The sequence below is a fragment of the Lichenostomus cassidix genome, chromosome 1 (assembly GCF_008360975.1).
Source record: "Lichenostomus cassidix isolate B80296 chromosome 1, HeHo_3.0, whole genome shotgun sequence".
NCBI lineage: Eukaryota > Metazoa > Chordata > Aves > Passeriformes > Meliphagidae > Lichenostomus > Lichenostomus cassidix.
The window spans coordinates 75133121-75150465 of NC_139479.1; the positions used below are offsets into that span (position 1 = coordinate 75133121).

Below are 17345 nucleotides of genomic sequence, written 5' to 3' on the forward strand. Positions count from 1 at the left end.
TCTTAAAACTTTGTGGGATGGATTCTGAATTTATTACAAGTCTTATTTGAAGTCTGGAGCATAGCTGTGCTGCTGGAGAAACATATTTTTCTTTCCTTCTTGTTCCAGTGGAGGATTAATCTGCTAATGTCCTATAGCTTTCCTCCAAGCTGTGTAAGCAACTGCATCGGAGAAAAGGTTAAGTTAATGTTCTGACTATTTCAACCGTTCCTTCCTGAAATTTGTCACCTCTGCCTATTTATGTACATAGAAAGAGGAAGAAAAACTGTTCATTTGCCCTAAATATGACATATAGATAGGTATGAAAATCTTTTCACCTTCTTCCTGAACTACGGATCACAATCTGCATCTTCTTGAGACCATCAACTGATGCACTAATTAAACCGTATTGGAAGACTATGATGTGCCATGTGGTACTTTAGAACAAATTTAAAAATTGATTTTGAGACATACAGAATGGCCAAAGTTGTTCAGAATTTCACAGGCAGTTGAATATGCTCCTCTCAGTTACAGGCTCTTAGTACCATTTCGCTATTGATTTTTAAAGAAAACATTGGATTAAAAAGTGTATTAATCTACTCACAATAAACCTTAGTAGCAAAAGCTATTCCCAGTGTATTCCAGCTTTTGATAGGGGTGGAGATGAACCACATTATCAAGACAAATTTGGAACATTGTCTTGTTTTACCAATGTAAGGTGCAGTTGAACAGTGTATTCTAAAGGTCCTTTAGACAGTGTATTTCCCAATAGTACTTTTGCTGAGGTTTCATTTATTCAGCCAGATCACAAACAATTTAAATTCTCTAATGTGCATGAGGAGTTGAAAATCGGTTGAACCTTAATGACCTTTTTTTTTCTGTTAGACTGTCAGATTCAGTTTTTAAGATACAAAAGTCGTGGACTTGAGCATGTAAAAACTCTTAAATGCCTCATAGTTTAAATTAAGCTTCTGTGAACTACATTTAATGTTCTTATTTTTCACACCATTTTCTCATAGTTTGGCTTTTTTCAGGGCTAAAAATCATTGTATTAAATGACTCTCAGTTTCAATACCTGTGTTATTATGGGTGGACTACCAGTGAGACCAAAATACTGCTATGGTCCTCCTCCTAGAAGATTTTCTATGAAATACAAAGTACTAATTTAAAATAATGTTTTTTAAGTTTCCTGCTTTGAACTTGGTTTTATGGCATATTTCAAAATTGCCTCCACAACTCTCTTCTGGTGCACTACACCACAACACAATACAAACACCTTCAGTTTAATGATAAAAAAAACTTCATAAAAATTTGAAAACATCGAGTAATACTAGTTTTCTTTCAAGTAGCCCAGACCACCCATGCCAAATAAACACAAATGCTCAAAAATAGCATATAAGAAAATCTGTCAGAGTTTATCACAAGGAAAATATATATGTTTGATGTGTCATGTAGAGGTGATAAGCAGTAATTTCCCTCAGGATGCAAATAGTAGTATATAAAATCTACTGTGCAGTTGAAATGTAGTTTATTAAATCCAGGCAGTAAAGAAGTGATGTGTTGGCTGCCCTTTGTGCTGTAGACATTCCCAAATAGTTAGATCAGGCCTTCATAGTGTACAATTCTTTCCACAGAAATTTGAAACTCATCAAAACATTTGCATTTCTTCAAGTAAAAGATGAACCACCACTTAAGAGTAACTTCATTGATTTGTCTTAATATTTTTTTGTTCAGTTTAGGAGAAACTGTCATAAATAATGGGGAACCTTGTTCATCTAAGGTAAGATTTTCAATTACTTTGTTTAGATAAGATAATGAATGTAACTGAATGATTTCTCAGAAAAGTGACAGATGTTTTAAAAATGTGGATTGCCTTATTCAAGATATGAAAATACAGAAGAATCAGGTATTTCCAGACAGAGAAAAGAAACGATGTTGAAATTGTAGGCATTCAGAATATTAGAACATTCCTGTGTAATGTCCTTTATCACAGCTCAATTGTTAGGTCATATTTTAATCTCATCTGCATGACTGTAAATGCAGAGTAACTATTGTTTTTGGCAGAGACAGTTTTTGCTTGAATTGCTGAGATCAGACTTAAGTGCTTGTTTCGTGTTGGCTTTTGTTAAAGATAAATATTGATTAAAAATATTTGCTTGAGAGTATTTAGTTCAACATCTGGGGAGTAGCTGTGATAGCCCTGGAACAAGCCATACTTTCAAGTGTTCTATTTATAAGTTTCAAGTGATCTGTTTATAACTCTTACACAATTTTTCTTCCTTTATTTTGTGCTTATTTCAAAATTAAAGAAACATATTCTTTTACTTGTCTACCATTCTCCAGGCACAAAATGCAATTATACTAGTAATTCAGAAATCTTTTGCTGTAAAATCCCCTTGTTAACAGCTTTTTGTAATTTTTACTTTCACTTTTTAAGAGCAAAAAGCAGGAAAAAAGCCCTGTTCAGTGCTTGCTGGTATAGTGCCAATTCCAGAAGGAGAAAACTGGAGGAGGAAAAACCAACTATGTTGAAGATGTATTCAAGTCTAAATAAGTTTTGTCTTTCATTAAAATCTTGACATTTCTAAGGATCGTATTTACATTTGAAAACACAGTACATGAACATGCTACAAATGATTTGCTGAGATTATGAAATCATCAAACAAAGATTCCTATGAAAATACGTTGCTTAGTCTTTTAACAATGACATATATTTTGGGAATTACTTTTTGTAATTATTTTATGTGATGATTCAGACGCATTTCCTTATTTTATGTCATATGGCACCATGGAAGAAAAACTATTAAATATGCCAATATAATTTAAAAATATCTGAAATAGGTGTAACTACTTTTACTAATGCTATTATTATTACTATTTCAGATAATTGTGTGCCCGTGAATACTGTCCCTATATTCTTTCCCCAGAAGAACATTTAAAATATTTTTTTTTAATGCTGAATTGGTCTGCAAATCTTCTCTGCTTGTGTGTATAAGTTAAAAACTTATGCAAACATTTCCCTGATCAGAGTCCACGTAATTAATTTAGGGCTTTTCAAGAGTGAAAGTGTTTTGCTAATATCTGGTAAATCCAAAAGCCTGCTCCTTTCCAGTGAAAATAAGTTCCTTAGCATTTGAGATATCTCTTGGGTGTGGTGATTCCTAAAATGTGGGCTTCTAAAACACAGGATTTGTAAGTTCTTACCTCCAGTTCGCAGTGCGCACAAGTAGAATACCTCACCAGAAATGGTGGTGGTATTTCTTTAATTTGTAGATGTTACTCTTTACCTCTGACACTACCTTGTTCTTGTGAGGTATGGCTAAGCAGAGAACACCTAATCAGTTTTGGTCTCAGCTCTGTCAATTATTGCTTGATAAAGCTTTAAAAAAACAGGTTTCAAAGGAAGGCCCATGGAGCAATCGACTTCATTTTGACAGACTGAGCTATTTTATATGTGCTTTATGTTCAATTTATTTCCCCCTCCATTGTTTGGTACAACAGGACACAAGGAGTGTTGGAGCTGTGGAGGGACCACTCCAGGCAGAAGAGAAAAATAAATCTGCAGATATTTCAAATCAAAAAGAACAATGCCTTGTACCGTGTGATGCTAACATTTTACGAGGGGACAAACATTACATGTGCAGTATGTATTCATCAAGAATACTTTTAGTGATGAGCTATGCAGTGCCATGCTATGCAATCCTCTCCTGTGCTACGCTATGCTGTGCAAATTTATTTTTCAGTCTTCTTGAGCACATGTGACAGCCTTGTGACCCTGCTGCCCAAACTGTGTATTGTTCAGAAAATTTGGGGTACCCTGTTTTTGGGATGGAGCTGGTGTGACAAAATGTAATCATTAGTGAAGACAGGCAAATCCAAGCAGCAGCACAACCCACCTAGATCTGTTAACCTCTGAATGTCAGTATCCCTCTCTATTAGAGAAGAAGAGGAGGTTGTCTGTCCCTCATTTAAACACCATAGCTAGGTGTGGGGGTGTAAAGTGGGAGAGAGTGAGTAAGTTAGTCAGTTACATGGGAGTAAATGTGTATTTCATCTTACCTTTTACAGAGGCTTACACAGGACATTTTCTATTCACTACTTTGAGAAACTACACAGCAAATTATACAATCAGCCTCCAAAAATAATTGCGTAAATTCTTGTTTTTCACGTATGATTTTAAAATAGATATTATTAATTATATATAATTATGATGGTGGTGATCATGATTTTTAGCATCAGGGCAAAAGCCAGGAGTAGTACAGTGAATGAGCAAATGTAAGTGACAAGAAACCTTATACATATCTGTCTTTTATCATATGCATTTATATTTCTGTGATATCCGTTGACTGGTTGTCCAGGTTGCCCAAGGATGAGATGAAATTCTTCTTCAAAACATGGGAAGAGCTATCGCTCCTTAAGATGCTTTACTGCAATCAGCAAGTCTGAAGTTTTTAGCATCTTTGGCTTTAATCTGTGGTTTCTGTATTACTTTCATTTCACTTTTAGGTGCCATAAGGTAAAACACCTTCAGTATTCACTTAGATATCATAACAAAGTATGTTGTCATTCAGTCAAGAATATTTCTCGAGTTATAAACAAAAGTGGATGAACATATTTCTTTTGAAGGAAATTTGCAGAACTCTCTTGCTGAATATGCAAGAAGCACAAAAAAACTGGTAAGAGACATGATGGATGATCAACAGTCTTCTTTGGATTACCTTTCTAATCAGGTACTTACTTTATTCATTATAAAGATTTGTATTTGTTATTTCTCACTGCAGGTGTTGTCTTTCTGAGGAAAAATTGGGCTCATTAAACATTTAAATTGTCATTAAACCATTCTATCACCAGTCCTTTTACTTCAGGTAGGGTGTGAGTTCCATTTCTGAGAGGAGTTATAAACACCACCTGTTTCACAACTTAGTGTCATACATGGCAGTAGGGAAAGTGGAGGACTATTTCTTCATGTTGTTACAAATTACTGAACATCACAAAAATGAACTTTGAGTCAAAAAAAAATCTTTAGAATGTAAGATTCCTCAATGCAACCTAATTAAAGATATTTTATTTGAATTTGCAGGTAAATGAACTCATGAACAAACTTGTTCTTTTGAACACAATAGTTTTGAGAAAACATCTGGATCCACTTCCTAATAAAGCAGTTCAGTCTCATGGTAAGTATTTTTCAGATACTGTTTTGACACCTTCCCTTTGTATGTTGAAAAGGAGCTAATTAAAGCAAAGGTAAGCAATTGTAACATTGACATGTATTATGTGTTAGTAACATATAAACTGTGGAAACTTAACTGTTTAAAAAATGTGATAATAAATACTGGTTTAAATCACTGAAACTGACAAATCCAGGTATTGTGTTTAGCATGTTCAATTTTATGCAAAATGTCAAGTAGGATTATCAGTTAGCAAGTGCTCTGAGGCTGGTTAATGGCACGTTCTTTTGCAATGAAATAAAGTGTGCTCTACATCTGTATTACCCTATTCAAATGGGATGGAAGCCACTAATACACTGGACAGTTAATCTTCTTTTTAGTGTCCATCCAAACTAAAGGAAACATGACCTCTAAGCAGTCATGCTGGCTGTTTGAATATGTTGTCAACCTGCTTGTTTGAGTATGTTTAACGTGTACCTGGCTTAACACTTATTGGTAAATGGTTTTTCATGTATACATTATGATAGAAAGGCTTTTACAAGGGTAAGTACAAATATCTATAGGAAAAAGACTTAATTTCCCAGATAATATTTCTTTTTCATAGTACTGGTGTTATAAATAAAATGAAAAAAAATCTGTAAAGTGACCCAGATACATAATCTTTAATTCCTGTATCATATCTATTAAGATTAGAAAGAGCTTTTTCTATAAAGTGTCATTTATACTTAGGAGTTTAATGGTGTCTAAAGAATTTTAATTTACAAGATAAATTCATGACAAAGCGTGATTTTAAAGTTTGCATGAGAATAAAATTATATTTTAAATAATTCATATGTCACAAAAAAATTAATATTCCTGTACTTAATCTGTATTTTTTAAAACAGATTTTGCCAATGAATATCATTGAATAACTTTTGTCTCTAGGTCTGGACTGCACTCATATTAAAGATACTGTTGGTTCAGTTTCAAAAACTCCAAGTGGTCTGTACATTATCCATCCAGAAGGATCAAATTATCCATTTGAGGTAATATGTTTATTATTATAGTCACAATTTGCTTGAGAATATGCATTTAGAATATTTTTAATAGATTTGAAGTGTTTTCCATGACAATTTCTCAACAGAAGAATAAAAAACCATCTGCAAGTGTCTGCTGTTACTATATTTTGACAGTTTTCTTATTTTCTACAAAGAAATTTAACCTCTCTCATAAGAGCCCATTGTCAGTTTTTATATGCAGTGAAAAATGTACCAAAGAGGAAAATCCCAGCACCTCTTTTGGATATGGAGAAATGATGTTCTCTTCTTTTTTAGAGTTTGCAGGATATGTATTCCTAAAACGAGGATATATATTCCTAAAACAAACTTCAGCAATCATGCTTCCTATCACTGTCTGCACTTTATGTAATTGCTCAAAGTAATAGTGTTCATCTAGAAGAGAATTTTGGATTAATTTCCTCAGACTCAGAATATTCAGAGCCATGCAAACAAAAAAAGGAATGTTTTGTTTTATGTGTTTGTTTCCATTTCAGGCTGTTGTATTTAGAGAAGGCCTTATGCATAGTAGAAAGGCAGATGTGGCACTTTCAAACTTTTAACTTTGCAGTACTTGTTGAGGTCATTAGTTTTTGAAGAAAAATGAGGAATTAAGGCCAACTAATAACTCCCAAAGTTTAATATCTAACCTTATATACATATAAAGTGTTCCTTTATGTGTAACAAAGGAAGGATAAATCCCTTCATCTCTAGCCAAGTCGAGCCTGCAAAATGCTACAAAAAAGGAGCTCAAATTGGTTAAGAAAAGGCTTCAGAATTATGCTGGGATCTCAAAAGAAGAAATGAACTTGATTCTGCAACTGACTGATAGAAAAACCTGTTATTCTCTTTATACAATGCAGTGAGCTCAGGAAAAAGATCTGTAACTCATTGACAAATTCCTTCCATGTAAAAGAAAGGCAAAGACATGTTGCAGTGTTCACAGAACAACTATATTTATAGTATGAAAAAAATGCTACCATAGCAAAAAGTGCATCTGTTTCAGAATTTCTTCTGGATTGAGAGGTATTCCAGAAACACAAAAGAAAAATCACAGTAATTTGATTAAAAGAACAAGGTAACAATAAAAAATGAGAAGAATGTCTGCAGTCATGAGTGTCTAATTTCTTGTCTGGTAGATATTGCACAGAACTTAAAAGACAGTGCCAAAAAGCTCTCAGAGAAAAATATTTAAAATATGTGTTCCATAAGGAATGTTATTTTAAGGAAAACTATTTAATGTGAATTCTTTCATGTGTTGAAGCATAAAAAGAGTACAAGAAAAGTGATAGATGGACAAAAATATCAAGACATTAAAATATAAACAAGAAATTAAAAAGCATCTTTTAGAGGCTAATAGCCAAGAGTTCTAAATGTTCTGCAGACTGACAAAATAAGAAAAAGTAGAGACACAGAAAACAATAGTAAGAAACTAAAAGCCAGGAAACAAAGTCAACATGAAACAATTTATTTCAATGAGGACCTTTTCAGCAATAAGCTGCTTTTTTAATGCAATGAAATTTAAATGTTTTTAGAATAATTTGCATAAAGATACCAGTTAAATGAAAACAATTTAGGCAACGTGATCCTATTCTTATTTTTCATGTTTGATACGTCATGTTTCCAAAAGTGAGTATAGATTTTGATGCTTAACTTGGGCTAACTGAACTCCAAATTCCAGGAGAAATAAGAACATCTAGCTTTAGTGGTAGTGGCAGGTTTCTGTTATCTCAGAAAGTTACTCCCAAATAGGCTTTTGTCTGAACATTTAATCATGGGGTGATTAAAACCAATTTCACTTTTGGAAAAATTAATCATGACCAATTTCTGATATATTTTTCAATTAGTAAATATGGATCAATGATAGTTCTCAGGTGGATCAGCAAAGTAAACAGTAGTTTAGAATATACCTCTTATACACACTGCAGGTGGAAAGGGAAGAAATATTCAGTAGAAGCATCCTCCTCATTTAATTTAAGTTGTACCTGACACAATCATGCCCTTCATACCTTTCCTGATATGAGACATGGAGCAAACTCTAAAGCAGATTAACTATTGTAAGGCTTTAAAACTGCAACATTTCCATAAGGGATTAAGAAAAGTACACAGCTATAACTCTATTTTTCTGTATCTATCTCATATTTTTATTTAGCTGGTGTATGTATTGGTGCTGTATCTAACTGGCTAATGACCTCTCATGTAGAACCAAATCTGCTCCTTCTGAGAATTATCAACACTCCCACTGATTTATATTGGACCAAAGATTGATGTTGTGACCAAGTGGACTCCTCATAATATTTCTGACTCATAGTCAGAGGAGTAGCCAAGCATGCAATCATCTTCTCAAGACAGTGGATGAGGCAATGGGATTATTTTGAATGAGGTTTAGGTATTTTCATATAAATATTCATTTTGGAATCTTCTATATTTCTTTTTATTCCAGTTCTGCCCTCCTTGGGGGACTGAAATAAGCATGTGATTCTCCAGTGAATAAGGATCACAAATTTTTTTCATGCATGTGAACCTTACTATGATTCATTTAGTATTTGTGTTGCCCCAAGTATCTTACTCCAAGATTGCCCAGGTTGTATTAGAGCATGTTGCACCTCTGTCCTGTTGCTTTCTTGTTGTTCATCGAGAAGACCTTGTTAAGTCACAGATGCGCTGACTACGAAGCTGATGTCTTCCTGCCAAGGAACAAGTCTGGTTTCCTGAAAAATATATGGCTACTGCAGGCAATGAGGGTGCAACATATGATGCTCAGCCTGCTACAAGTATTTTGAGGGTTAAAGTGACTTACACCTAGTTTCCACTTTTATCAGCTGGCTAAGACTGCAAATCTCTCATTTCTGAAATGTTTCATTGTGTACATTTCCTGTAACATCAACAAAAATTTCTTACTTTACTCCATCACTTGTGCATCCTCTTAATGTTATAACAGCCAACATTATATTCTGAACTTACTTTTGTTACCACAAGTACCTTACTGGCTTCATAGCTATAAGCATTTTCTGGGTTAATTTTCCTGATATTAGTCACATTTGTAGACAAAAATGAGCCTCTGTTTTTGAACACTGATTGTGCATACTATCCCTTAGAACTACCTTGAATCACTTAGGTAGTGCAGTGTCTAAATGTGCAATATGATCTTTCTACATTAGATTCCCAGAATTTATAATCCCAGTTAGAACTGGTCAAGATTTGGCACTGGGGACATACTTGGGAAAGTCAATTACAAATCTTAAGTTAGATGGGCTAGGGGAAAACCTGCCACATAATGTGATATTCCAAAGCAGAGCAGATGGCAGCTGGACCACTGCCATTTGACATACTGTTGGGCACAAATTTTAGCAAGGACTCATAAAGACTCATAAATTTGAGAGCTGATCTTATGTATTCAGTGGTACTACTCAGTTGCAGGCAGTTATATGTTCAGATTGGGACTTCCCTGGATCAGGGCCACTTCTCATGTAGAGGTTTTTGCTGCTGCAAATTATTGTTATATGCTGGGTTATTGCTATCACTGCTTTCCATTTCTTCACCCTTATTAAAAGCTCTAAATTTCCCAGGCACCACAAACACGGTACTTTCTAGAAGAAGGCATGATGATGAGGGAGAACATATAAGAAGTTGTGTCTCTTTTGCTTTGCTGAAATAAAAGTTTATTCAGTGTTCCTGCCTGTATCAATACTATTTTACCTGATTAATACATTACATTGCAAGTTGCTTCCCTTTCATGCTATAAATGTTACAGTGACATTTGTCAAAGTTTATTTATTATGTCTGTTATGAATAGAGTATTGCACACAGCAGTTTCTACTGGTTGAAGAAGTACCCAAATCAAACAGTTCAACAAGAATATATAAGAAAATACTGCAGCTTCATCTTTTATTTTCTTTGAGCTTTTTGTTAAGATATTTCAAAAGTACGTTACTTAGCAAAACTCTGAATAGTCCACCTTTATTTAATTAAAATGTTTTCCTCATAACAGCTGCTTCAAGAATGCTTAAAAATATCTATGTCTACTTTAGGTTTTATGTGACATGGATTTTCGAGGAGGTGGATGGACTGTGATTCAGAAAAGAACTGATGGAATTGTTCAGTTTCAGAGAACATGGTCTGAATATCTGGATGGATTTGGTGACCTTACTGGTATTAATTTTAAATACTCTAAAGTGCTTTGGACCCAACATTTCTCCTACTTTTATGTGAGCAACATTCCACTAAATTGTGTGGTAGTTTTAGTAGCATAAAGTTCTTACTTCTTAAAAGTGTTTTAATTAAGGATTTTTTCTCATCAAATTTGTTGTGTGATCTTTCCAATAATGACTATTACCCCACTAGAGTCTTTAGCTATTGCAGTCTTACAAGAGTGTTTAAAATATTATATTTTCTGCCTGAAAACAATTATAGATTGTATTTCCTCTCTTTTAAGATTAAAAAAAAAGTGCCTTGGTTGGTTTGAATCATATTTGCAAAATATTTCCTTAGAGCAGAGAAAAACCAATAATATTTCACCATAGGGCATGCAAAGTTATAAACAATGGAAATATTTTAGTAGCTAAAACCAACACAACTGCAATATTAATTTTTTTATTGCCATCTTTAATCCAGCAAGTTTAAACCCATTTGCTTTTTCAGAAGTTTATCTGGAATTGCAATGAAAGCACACAGCTTTTCTGAACAAAAAGGTGCAGCTCTTACTGTGCTGCACAGTGTGATTTATGGAGGCAGCAAATCTCAAGGACAGGGTTTAAATTTTGAGATACGGGTTTGCATTTTTTTTTGCATTTCATAGAATGCAAACATTTATCGTTTCTCAGTATTGCCCTTAGGAGTGCTACTGAATTCTGTTCCACTGTTCTGATCCACTGGAACTGATCCACTGTTCATGCAAGTGAATCTTTAGCACATCCAATTTTTGTGGTTATCTAAGATATATGGTAGATGAATATTTGAAATATATCATGTGGAGAATTTTCTAAAAAATATCACAGATTAAAAAACACATGGAAATTCTTGACATGAATTTCTGAAGGAAGTAGGAAGATTATTATGTTCTCTCATTAGTCTTTCAAAGCAATATAAGCCTATCATGCAGCATTTATTACATTTGATTCAGGAAGAAAAGTAGAAAAACAAGGACAAGAATTTTTTCTTTTACAGTTGCCATTTCTAGACTATATATTATATTTCTGTTTAAGGAGAATTTTGGCTTGGACTGAGGAAGATTTTTGACATAGTAAATCAAAAAGCCACTCGTTTCAGTCTTTATGTGGATTTGGAATCAGAAAATGAGAAGCATGCTTATGCATCATATGATGGATTTTGGATAGAGGATGAAACATGTTCTTTTAAGATCCATTTGGGGCATTATTCAGGAAATGCTGGTAAGAACTTCCTTCTTTGAAGCATTTAAAGGTATTTGTTCCCTTTCTTAATATGAAAAAATGCTTTAAAAAAATAATTAAGATAACTTCAAAAATTTTATTCCTAATGTGTTTTTGTCTGGTATTTAATGAACACTTATGCAGATCAATGTTTAATGATACAGTGATCAACTATGCCAGCATTAATCGTTACGTAGCTGGAAATCACTTCGATGTGTTTAATGGAATAATTGAATAAACACTCATGTAATAAGTTAAAAAAAAAAAGAGAGAGAGAAAGAAAAGAAAGGCTCACTAACGGAATGGGCTATTTATAAAATAAATAAGGTATTTAATGGGTGTTAATGTTTATTTACCTAATGGTACACTTATTGAGATGCCTACTATCTCATCACAGATGTGCTGATGTTAGTGGGAGTCTTCCTGATGATGCTTTAGATAACTCAGAAGTGCCAGATAGTCTTGTACTAAGGAGAGAAAGAAACTGAGTGAAACAAAGCTGGCCTGCAGTGTGTAACAGTTGGTGGGTGATACATAGACACAAATTAATTCCAGACCTCCCTTAATAGCATAAATATACTAAGCGTGCAAAGATTTGCATTAAGTACTGCATCACGTCTGACTGTTTTTTTCCCATGTTATGCAAGAATGGTCCTTGTTATCAGTTATCAATGACATAGTTACTCTCTAAAGGTGTTGGTGCTTTACTCTGTAAAAAAATCTATTTCTTAAGTAAGTTCTTTAGTAAGACAACATACTGTAATAACTGACCTTTGTGTTTTAAAAATTCCATCTTTTCTTCATGAGTCACTCTGGGGCTTTGGGCATGTTACTGGAAAATCTGAAGTTACAACCCTTTTTGTTTACTTTTATATTTTCTTCCTCTTTCTTTGAGAACAGAAGCCTTTACCTCCACAGACAACACGCATCGCTAAAAGCAACAAAAATATAAAGACGTTTCATTGCATTTCAACTTCTTCCATATTTCTCAGTATTTTATTTTTTCTTTCCACTTTAACACTTTTACAGTTCATTATCTGGTACTCCTCGATGGTTTTTGAAGAATTCTACTTATAAATTCAGAGGAAAAGTTTGCGAGGTGTGCAGCAAGTAGAAATGTTTCTCTGTAAATATGTTTTTTATCTTTCTGTTTTATCTGTTGTACTTAGGTGATGCATTTAGAGGATATAGAAAAGAAGACAACCAAAATTCCATGCCTTTCAGCACTTTTGATGTTGATAATGATGGATGCAGGCCAAGGTGCACTATTAAAGGACACCCTGTAAAGAGCTGCAGTAACTTCAGTGATAACACTGGATGGTGGTTCAACAAGTGTGGCCTTGCAAATCTTAATGGTGTTCATCGCTACACAGGTAGACTCCTTGCAACTGGGATTCACTGGGATACATGGACAATGAACAAAAAGCCAGTCAAAATTAAATCAGTTTCAATGAAAATTCGGAGAACCTATTTGCCATATTTCCATTAACATATAAAAATAGATATGTCTCTCCTCTTGCAATTATGTGGAATAATGTATCACTACAATCATGAATACCTTTCATCTTCACTTGAACAGTTCAGTCTTAAAACTTTATTAGATATTTCCATAATACAGTTACTCATTTTTATTATGAAATGTCAGCATTTATAGTGTTCCTGCTTAAGAAATAAGGTTGTAAGAACTTAGTTTCCAGAAAAAGTATTAAGCTGAGAGTTTGTCAGCTTTTATTCAATTGCCTCTTAGGCAATCTCAGAACCAGCCCAAAAATTATAAAAATAAGTGTAATGTTGACTTTTGAATGTGGTTTTTCTATGCTCTCTGCATATCTAAAGTGCCAAGAAATTTCAATTTTTTAAAAAAATCCCTATACTTGCCATTTTTATCATAATATTTTGGAAAAATACTTGTTCTTCACCTTAGGTTAATTTTCCAGAATCAGCTCTTCTTTCTATATTCCTTATCAGGCAAGATAACAATTGTTTCAATGTACAAACAAAGTTTTGTATACCCTCAGGGCCTGATTTTTATACAAGTAAGGTTGATAGTGACATTCAAGAACTACGATCTATTTTGTATTTAATTTTCACAGTCAATGTGTTTCAGAATCTGATCTTTACCATTGTCTACTTCACAATTCACTACATATGAAATTTTTTTTCAAAGAAAACTTACAGCTTTTCATACAACCTTTGGAATTTTAATTTTTGGATATATGGGCCTGATCTTATGTTTTTCATTCTTAGTGGCATTCACTTTGTGAACAATCATGTGGTAATGAACAAACCAACTTAAGTTGTACAAACACATTTAAAATTAAGGATTGTGAGTTCTTTGAATTTCTGTCAGTAAAAATAGAATAACATCAATAAAAATGTGAATATTGTCAGTACAGCAGTGTTTCTTGAACTTGGCATCTAACCTGTTGCAGTTTGGCACAGCATTTCTCATCTTTGCTTCAGTTTCAGCAGATCAGCTGTGTAGTAGCATGTGGAATGAAAACAGGTAAAAACTCCACGAGTTTCCTGTTTGCTTTTTTTTCAATTTTAACCAAGCATTAATATAGTGAGCAGAAGCCATCATCAATTCAGAACCATCATGGTTTAGGACTTCTTCCCAAAGATTTATGTAGCTATAGGAGGAAACAAAGCTTTTCACAGGGTATGTTACAAGGCTAAGGGAGAGAAAGCAGCATATTCCTCTTTTCTTGTATGCCTGACAAGTCTTTAACAGTTGGAGGTAAAAAGTTGCTAAAAGCAGGTTTCTCTCTGCTGGAGGGAAACTGAGGACTATCCTTTTAGCAGGGGTTTAAGGAAAAGCACAGTAGGAAGTACCTTGAGGAAAAATATCACAGGCCTTGTAGAGGGTTTGTGAGAAAGGGGATAGGTCCCACTCTTGGGGGAGACTGAATTCTCTGAGCACAGAAGGGTTTTTTTGTCAGACACTGGAGTATTTGAAATTAGAGTTGAAGAGATTGTATGTACACCCTCTTCAGCCCTCCCTCACACCAGCCTTATTTTGAATGCAGTTGCTTTGAATGGACCCAGCAGACCTGTAAAGGTAGATATGAAAATGAAAGATCTTCTGCAGTAAGATTACCAAGCACTGGAGCTTAAAAGGACTATTAATTCTGGCTGCAAGCCTGGATGTTGTCACTGTATTAAGGCTCTTATGCCAGAAAGAGTCCTCAGCCTGTGGCACGACAATCCTACTGGAGAATGCCAGTGGCTAAATTTCATGGAAATTTAATGGCTTTAATGAAAGCCTCAAATTTTGATGGTGGGGCCTCTGTTCTGACAGCCAGGTCCGAGCCTGTGAGCAGGAGTGTAAGTAGGTACTTTGGATGTAGAGAGCTAAAGCTATATTCTACTGACACCCTGAGGCTGCTTTTGGCTTAATTAGAATCCCTGCTTAAAAATGAAGGTGGCAAATGAAGATTGCAGACCTGTGCTGGCAGACATTATCACATTTAATTATGAGGTTTAATCTCCCCATTGTCGGCATTGGCTAGATTAGCTGGTAGCACCAAATCTCAAAGGAGATGGACCTGAAAAGATAATTAGAGCTTAAAGAATCATTCTTGCAAATAGATATTGTTTTAAAATGTAGTGTATGCCTAGAAAATTAGAGTGCTAGACATTAGTTGGCAGCTTCCTGGTGCAAATCTGAAATACAGCAATGACAAGAGAACATTTTCCATGTGATAGATGGCTATTGTCTTCAAAGGCTCATTCTATTTTCTCCCTAGTAACAAAAAAACTGTGAAAAAAAAAAATTTTCGTTAAACAGAGAGAATTTGCAAGGCCATTAAACTGTTTACAGGGGCCTATTTTTTGTATTTGCAGCTGATGGTTCCCAACTGCCATAAGATAGCATAAGATTTATGTGGCCATTTATTTAGGACTGGTAATCAGTTGGTTATTGCCTAAAAATCTTGTTTCAACTATAATATAAAGGAACATGTAGAGTGTAGCACATCAAGAGAAACTGATTGTTTCAAATAAAGAATATCTTGTTTAACTACACTTAGTATCTACTCCAGGAATGATACTTCAAACTATGAGAAGCTGTCGTTAAAGGACATGTAATCTCTGATGTTGTGAAACTGCACTTCTTTCTTTTGTTTTCTTTTTCCAACAGTATGTCTTTAATTTGCAAATCTCAGTTTGGTGAACTCAAATTATTTAGTTATTTGACCATTCTGGTCACAAAAAAACCTTTCTGGTGACTTTAATTTTGTTTTGCATGTCTCCCTCTGGAACATGCCCTGTATTGTCCCATTGCCAAACCAGAAGCCAGCAGAGACAATCCATTGGCATGGGAGAAATGCTTTGTGGGATTTCTGCTGATATGACTGCATAGAGAATGTAAGTAATTTAGGGGTACTGGAAACCTGCACATCCATTTCCAGGCTGGGTATTGATCTGCCAGGTGTTCTGATATAGAAAGACAGGATGCACTTCATTTTGCAGCTCATTGTAAAATGAGTTAAAATTGAGGAAAGAAAGGCATCCATGCTTTTCAGCAGACACAGGTTTTGCTGACGTGTTCCATATTCATCGACCAGAAGCTAAAGTTGCTACTTTACAACATGCTCTAATGAATATTTCTTATATAGAATGGTGCAAATGACACTGTACTATTCAGGATTGTACAAAGATATAATATGTATGTAGAAAGGAATGGTCTTTTAACAACAGAAAGCTTTTTTTCTCCATCATTTTAATTTTTAGATTTGTGTGCGTGTGTAGAAAACACACAAGCAAACTCAGGTACATATTTCTAATGCAATTCCCAGTGAGACAGAACTGCATTAGAATAGATAAGACCAGTATCAAAGGGGCTCACAACCATTTTCTCAACTGCCTCAGCTTCTCCCCAGCCTCATCTGTCCTGACAGTTTTGGGCTTTGTGCTTGCAGGCAGGGGGCTGTCCTTGGCAGGGGGCTCACAGGCAACACTGTCTTAACAAAAACAAATCTTCAGAAGCAAAGACCGGGCTCAGCTTTGAGTCTACCAAAGCTTTGTTGCAAAAAACATTCAAAACGGAGAGGGTTTCCCCAGGTACACCTCTTTTGTCCGCTGCTGAGGGCTTGAATCCCATGTAGTTCCACATCCCGGCTGGGCGAGGGGCGAGATGATCCCAGCGGGAACCGAGCGCTCAGGCAGCCGCTAGGGGGCGCCTGCGGCTTCCTCCTTCCCTTCCCTTCCCTTCCCTTCCCTTCCCTTCCCTTCCCTTCCCTTCCCTTCCCTTCCCTTCCCTTCCCTTCCCTTCCCTTCCCTTCCCTTCCCTTCCCTTCCCTTCCCTTCCCTTCCCTTCCCTTCCCTTCCCTTCCCTTCCCTCTTCCTTCCCTTCCTTCCCTTCCCTTCCCTTCCTTCCCTTCCCTTCCCTTCCCTTCCCTTCCCTTCCCTTCCCTTCCCCCCGCCTAGTGCCTACCAGACCCTCATTCCTCTGATGCACCTGAGTTTTCATGAAGAACTAACACTAGGCAGGCATTAGAGCACACTTTGAGCAAGGGCTGGTCGGAGCACTCATCAGGTCAGGACTGCTGAGTTCACCATGTACCCACACACAGTGCAGAGGGAGAAGATGTCACCCTCCCCTCCTTGTGCCTCTTTTCCTGGGCCATGTACAAAAAACCTATAGATTTGTGTCCCTCGACTGAAACAGGGTTAGGGAAACTCTGAGATATACAGGAAAATGAAGTAAATCCTTCCAGTCTCAGTTATTTTGTGGCATGTATCTACAGACAAAAAAGTCAAAATCCAATTAA

At 35.4% G+C, this 17345-nt stretch overlaps 1 protein-coding gene across 1 annotated transcript; it reads left to right on the forward strand.

The window, feature by feature from the left end:
- Positions 1-202: 202 nt before the first annotated feature.
- Positions 203-15646, forward strand: ANGPTL5 (angiopoietin like 5). The gene is made up of 8 exons (XM_085064467.1): positions 203-1759; positions 3481-3622; positions 4606-4709; positions 5060-5153; positions 6072-6172; positions 10213-10333; positions 11386-11571; positions 12741-15646. Exons 1-8 carry the CDS (start codon positions 1658-1660, stop codon positions 13058-13060), a joined length of 1170 nt encoding a protein of 389 aa, XP_084920593.1. The 5' UTR covers positions 203-1657; the 3' UTR covers positions 13061-15646.
- Positions 15647-17345: the final 1699 nt, after the last annotated feature.

What these genes read in the sequence shown, in the direction of transcription:
- ANGPTL5 (XM_085064467.1), top strand. Translation starts at nt 1,658, where the DNA reads ATGAACCACCACTTAAGAGTAACTTCATTGATTTGTCTTAATATTTTT. An exon ending in TAAAGCAGTTCAGTCTCATG is followed by an intron (nt 5,154 to 6,071) that starts GTAAGTATTTTT and finishes TTTTGTCTCTAG; the next exon opens with GTCTGGACTGCACTCATATT. An exon ending in GATCAAATTATCCATTTGAG is followed by an intron (nt 6,173 to 10,212) that starts GTAATATGTTTA and finishes TGTCTACTTTAG; the next exon opens with GTTTTATGTGACATGGATTT.